This window comes from Atta colombica, unplaced genomic scaffold, assembly GCF_001594045.1.
Source record: "Atta colombica isolate Treedump-2 unplaced genomic scaffold, Acol1.0 scaffold12, whole genome shotgun sequence".
In the NCBI taxonomy this organism is placed as follows: domain Eukaryota; kingdom Metazoa; phylum Arthropoda; class Insecta; order Hymenoptera; family Formicidae; genus Atta; species Atta colombica.
Genome location: NW_017259206.1, coordinates 6,189,739 through 6,196,080, shown reverse-complemented (window position 1 = coordinate 6,196,080; position 6,342 = coordinate 6,189,739). Strand labels below are relative to the sequence as shown.

At 32.5% G+C, this 6,342-nt stretch overlaps 1 protein-coding gene across 5 annotated transcripts in view; it reads right to left on the bottom strand.

Moving 5' to 3' along the window:
* The window catches only part of LOC108694443 (phosphatase and actin regulator 1), a 297,632-nt gene that overhangs the window by 3,919 nt on the left and 287,371 nt on the right, over nt 1-6,342 (bottom strand). For 4 of the 5 annotated variants that reach the window (XM_018203951.1, XM_018203946.1, XM_018203950.1 and 1 more), the window contains 2 exons: nt 3,824-3,969; nt 451-607 (listed from right to left, as the gene is read on the bottom strand). In XM_018203951.1, the coding sequence (XP_018059440.1) occupies nt 451-607; nt 3,824-3,969 (303 nt within the window). The remainder of the gene's footprint in view (nt 1-450; nt 608-3,823; nt 3,970-6,342) is intronic. The other variant, XM_018203949.1, reaches the window with a different exon arrangement.

Here is a 6,342-nt window from a genome sequence, read left to right as displayed (position 1 = left end):
TAATTTCATTATAATATCGAAAAATGATTTTAATAATGAATTCTTTGATAAGAGAGAAATAACAGAGAAATCCGGATTTCGAATATTAAACGGTAAAAAGATTATGAAGCTTTACCGATATTATATCTCCTGTTGATTTTACAGAGCTTTTATTAAATTACACGCGAAGACACTTTACAGTAATTATATTTTCATAACCAACTGAACAGTGTGACTGTTCAATTAAAAATTGATACGATTTCCTAACTCACCAGAGAATCCCTTGAGATTCCTTAAAGTAGACTATTAGTTAAATGTAACTTTAAATTAGACGTAGAAGATTCGTTACGACGTGCCAATTTGCAATTCTCGCCTTTAACGAAAATATAGGCAAATACGTATTCGAAATCCTCTTATCCCTGATGCAATCATGCGAATGCTATCTAATAGACGGCCGAACAAGTCTCTTACCTGATAAGCTTGGCGCCGATAGCCTCTTTCGTCTCCTGCCTTTCATTGTCTGTCTGCAGCTGAAGGATGTTCCTGTTGATGAGCTCCTGTCTATCTGGCCTAAGGGCGAGCTTCAGCGAAAGTGATTCCTTGCGCGCGATCTTGGCTGCCAAACGGCCTGTCGAGATAGAAGATATCGAATCTGTTTAGCTTATTAATTTGCCATTCGAATTATTGTATCTCGATATCGTAAAATGGGGTAACTTGTAATAAATCTAGTTAGGATAAGTTTTTTGATTCAAATTTTAATTTCTGAAAATATCTGAATTATATTGTATTTACTCTCATTTTAATCAAAGCGATCTCTCATTATTGCAATACAATTACTTTAAAAACGATAAAATAAAAAATTAAAAATTTCGAAACATCACTTTTTATTTCTGAACATCGAGGTAACGGTATCTGATAAAAGATCTATACTTAGCACTGAAGCATGTACACCTATCGATGTCGAGATATTTAGCTCGTTATTAATGTACTGTTGGATTGAAGGAAGTTAAAAACTGATTTAACGTATTAAATGATTCCTCCTTTTTTTTCTTTCTTACATGGATTTAAATTAGCATGTAAAGTTTAGAATGAATTCCGCATAGACATTGAATCGAAGTGCGCGTCGATGTTAATTAATTTCGTGTCCGATCGCACGTCGCAATTGCTGATTAATTACCCTCCACGATCGACGAGCAGCTGAAGCTGCGATGCAACAGCAGCGGGGCGTGTTCGGCCGGTTCGATTGAGGCGCAGACGATCGACACCGTCGACGCGGTCCATATCGACAGCATCGTGTCATCGCTCTCACTCTCCTATGAATGCGATTTCAGGGTGAAAAGCGTGTTCGAAGGGACCGAAATCGTCGCTTCGACAGTATTAATTACCGTCAGCCTTCGCAATGGCCATTCGCGTCGCGTATTTCGGGAATTACTACGCTCTCGATCACACCTTCCGAGAACAAGTCTGAAATTACGAGCGGATGTACGAATTTAAGGTTCGACAATTGAAGAAGCAATTTCACGACCGTTTACACCTACGTGATTTAATAAAAATTTAACGAGCGGAAATCGCGTAGCGATAAATCCGGATGGAAGAACGACTACAGACTGAGCTTCCCAGCTATTTTCGAGGATTAATATAAACCATCTTCTAAGTGTTCGCTTACAGACATATACATGCCACCTGGCACGAGTATAATTAGTCTGGTCACTGAAGACTGATTTAAAGTGTTGAGTAATCGCGCGGATGTATCGTAACAAAAATTAACGCGATGTTCTTGTGGACATTTAATCCAAATGGTCGTGCTAAAAGCGCCGATCTTGGCAGAGAGAGATTATTCTTTTCACATACCGATTTATACGTAGACAAATTTTTTTTTCGCAACTGTTTAATACAAACAAATAATACAAACAAATAATTTAATACAACAAATAAAAAGAGTAGAACTGGTTCTGCTCCATCCATTTTATTCCGTTAACTTATGAGATGTCGAATTATCTATAGCATGTTGCACTAAACACTACGAACAAATTTATTCAGTAAAGAGTGCTAAATGCGAAAACATATAATAAATTTTAAATTTTTTTTAGGAAAGCTTATATTGATTATTTGACATCGAAGTTTCCCCTTTCTTTTGAATTTTCTCAACTTTCGTAAATATTTGAGGGTGACCATTCGCAAACTTTCACCCAACTTCTTTTCACATTCCGCAAAGTTTTTCTGCCACCTGCGACTGACTTAGAGAGCTTTTTTCCTAGCAGTGTCCTCGAGATTTAGAACGGTTCGCCGCATCTATCTTTTCCCATACAGAAAAAGAGAGAACGTTATCGCGAATACAGCGCGAGACTATTTATGAATTCGTTCGGAAGTCTATTCAACCGAATCACGTCGGTGAGTTTGAAACCTCATATCTCAATGGAAAATTGCATAAGCGGAGGCGTGAAATAAACATGGTCCTTGCTTTCGCGTAACTGCATTCGTGACCGCGCATTTTTATCGCTATGCACACAGGCGTGACGCGATTTAAGCCTCTCGTTGCTGCGGAATTTTGATATAAATCTTTATAGTAGAGAGCATATTTATTTTTCACGGAAAACGATGCGATTGACTCTCAGCCGCGAGTCTCATCGATCGGCATGATCCGCCGCCGTATTTTTTTTTTATGATGCAATGTAGAACGTCCATCAAAATTTCAAATTTGCAACTGGCGAACATAAAGTTACTATCTGCCTAATTGATTGCCCAGAGGCAAGCACGTGTTCCAAAACATCGAGAAAAAATCGAGTTGCAAAATTCATTCTATGCATTCACATTGATTATCACGATGTAAAGTATGCTGCAATATTGCTCATCTATTATGTTCTCTGTTTGGTATACATTTTATGTAGTTTGTACAAACTAATTAATATCGAGTAATAATAATAAATATTTATCTCTTATTAATGATTAATTATCAATTAAGCAAGTTGTATAATAAACAATTATTTCATTCTAATTTTTAATATTTTAGTTATAATTAATAATTTCTTTTACTATCTATATATGTACCGTACGCGATTGCTTTCCGATGTGCAATGTGACAGAATATACAAACAAGATATGATAGTGACGATCTCATGACTCAATAAACTTTTGTATGGAATGATTGCTATACAGAAAAAACATTTTTGCTAAAGTATTTAAAAAATTAGTTAGTTACGGATTTAAAAATAATTTTGACTATCAAAATAATTATACAGAATATATCATGATGAGCAAAAATTTTTTTTTATATTCTGTTGAATAATCAGTTTCAGCCTACATACTACATACTAAAAAATAATCTGGCAATAGCTACATTAATAAAAAATATGAAATTTTAATAAATATTTGTTGTCGAATAGTTCCAAGTAAACATTTACTTAATATAAACATATATAAACGTATATTTATTTAATTTGATTTAATTATCATTTTTTTTTATCGAAAAAATATTTACATACATATTTACAGTTATCACAGATAAATATTTAGTAAATTTTACCACCCACATAATAATTAATAATCAATTGTTTGATAATAGTTTATAGAATAGTAAATAATATTTAAAAAAAAGCATTTAGATGGTTTCAATTACATATTAATCGAATATATTTGATTGAAATTATTTTATGCTTTAATAACTATCATCTAGGCTTGATTATTATTATCGGACTTTTCAGTAAATTATCTTGATGGTTCGATAAAGTTATATTTTCAGATTTGTATCTAGTTAAATCTTTAGATAATAACTTTAGCAAAATCGTTCTTTCCATGACAAGTAGGTTCGCAGGTTTCATAAAATCGATAGGAGTAACTAACTCACTTTTCTCATCATCGTAATCATCTCTGTAGAGGACTTGTCCGTCGCCGGAATCGCCGTCCGCATCTTCTCGGATGACGTAAGGCCTCGCGTTCTCCTTGTTCTCCAGAGTACAGGGTAGAGCGAGGCCAAATCTGACCGGTCGACTGCTGAAAGAAGCACATGCAAGATCGTTAGTCCGAGTTTCCGGCGATAACAATCGCTGGTTGATGCTACGTGAACCAATGTTCTACTCTACGGTGCTACAAGAGAACGAGATGCGAATATGGGGTATATGCCGGGGTGGAAAAAAAAAAGGGATGGAGAAATGCATAGTGACACGTCGAAAACAACGGGGGCGATGCCATGAAATGACAGAGTTTCTCGCGCATATTTCGCTCGGCCACTCAAGTTCGGCGTTACCATTCGACACGTTGAATGCCGACACGTTGTATGCAAACTTTATTCTTTATACATAGAAAAAACAGTTTTGCTGAAGTATCGAACAATTTAGTTAAGAACAGTTAAAAGTTATAATAAAGTTAAAAGTTAAAAGTTAAAAAGAATAATTTTGCTAAAGTAACTAAATTTAACTAAACACAGATCTGAAAATGATTTTATTTGGATCATCAAAATAATTATGTAGAACGCTTAAGCTTTTATGACAATGTTGCTAAAAGTTTTAACATTCTAACAATCAGTTTGAACATCTTACATAATTATTTTGATCATTCAAACAGAATTATTTTTAGATTTGTATAAATCTGTCTAATTAAATTTGTCTAATTAAATTAATTTGATTTGTCTAATTAAAATTTTAGATTTTTCTGCAAAACAATTCTTTGTGTACACACATCTAAAAATACTTTTGTTGATTACAAAGACATTAAAATAATTATGTAGAATGTGAATTTAAGCTTTAATGACAATGCTGCTAAAAATTTTAACATTTTAAGCATACATAATTATTTTGATTGTAGAAACAAAATTATTTTTAGATCTGTGTTTTTTAGATTTTTTTAGATTTTAGTTCTTTAATTGAAATTTTTGATTCTTTAGTAAAACCGTTCTTTCTGTATGCAGATTTGAAAATAATTTTGTTTAGCTAAAATACTTATGTAGAATGCTTAAGCATTGATGACAAAGCTACAAAAGTTTTAATATTAAGTTTTAATATTCTAGCAACTAATTTGCAAATTATTTTGATTATGATCCAAACAGAATTATTTTCAATTACATCTACTTAAAATTTGGGATCCTTTAGCTTAATCGTTCTTTTTATGTGTTTAGATTGGAAAATAATTTTGTTAGACCACTAAAATAATTATATACAACTTAATGACAATGCTACTAAAAATTTTAACATTCTAACAAACAGTTTGAGTGGTTTGATATATAATTATTTCGATTCCAAATAAAATTATTTTCAAATCTGTATTTGATTAAAATTTTAGATTCTCCAGCAAAACCTTCCTTCTTTTTTTTTAGTTTATTAATTTTAAAATAATTTTGTTGGACTATTAAAATAATTATATAGAACACTTAAGCGAGGATGTTGATGACAATGCTGCAAAAAGTTTTAACGTTCTAGCAACTAATTTGAGCGTCCTACATAATTATTTTGATAGTCTAAACAAAATTATTTCCAAATTTGCATCTAACTAAATTTTTAGATACTTCAGCAAAATTATTCTTCCTGTATTACGCCATGAGCTAAAGGTGATATATTCGTGATAAGGAAAATTTATTGCAAAAATTTCGGGCCATGTGAACATGGGAAAATTGGATTATAATTACAATAATTATGGAAATTAAGAGATCTGGCACACATTCAACGTATTCGAAGTAGCTTCTTAGATCGATCCGTAAGCGCACTACTTTGCTGCAGCATATTGAGAATTTTTGTACTTAAACTTTGGAAGTTATCGCGGAAGATTTTCTTCAAGAATAGGAGGCTAAGAAATGTTTCACGAATATTTAGCGCAAGCGCTTCTCCTGACTGTGTATACAGTGTTCTTGAAAAGAAGTTTTTTTCTCTCCTCGCAACAGTTTATCGCAAGAACTGTCATAATATTTGCATTTAACATTACAGTAACTTCCAAAAGTCGGGATACTTTAGCCTCTTTTGTGCCTCTTTTAAGGATAATTAATATTGCAAAATTATCAAAAATTTTATAAAAATTCAAACGTGAGGCACATCACAGCCTATGCACTTGTATCTTTATTTTAATATCTAAATTTTTAATTTATCTTTTTTCTCGAGCGATATGCGTGACGTCAGAAGTGAGGTGCCTCAGGCTAAATATTTTCAAAGCGTTTTCAAAAGTAAAAAGCCGGCGCGATTAAAGCATCAAAGCTGTAATAATGTAATATGAACTAAAGGTCCGCAGTACTAACGTTTTTTGTTGCGTGTACTTGAGATTCGCGATATCCATTTTAATTTAATATCAATAAAAGATATTAATTTTTTAATAATTAACTTCCCCAGACATGTGTAATTTTAGAAAATAATCGATAAGTTAATACGATATTTAAATTAAAAA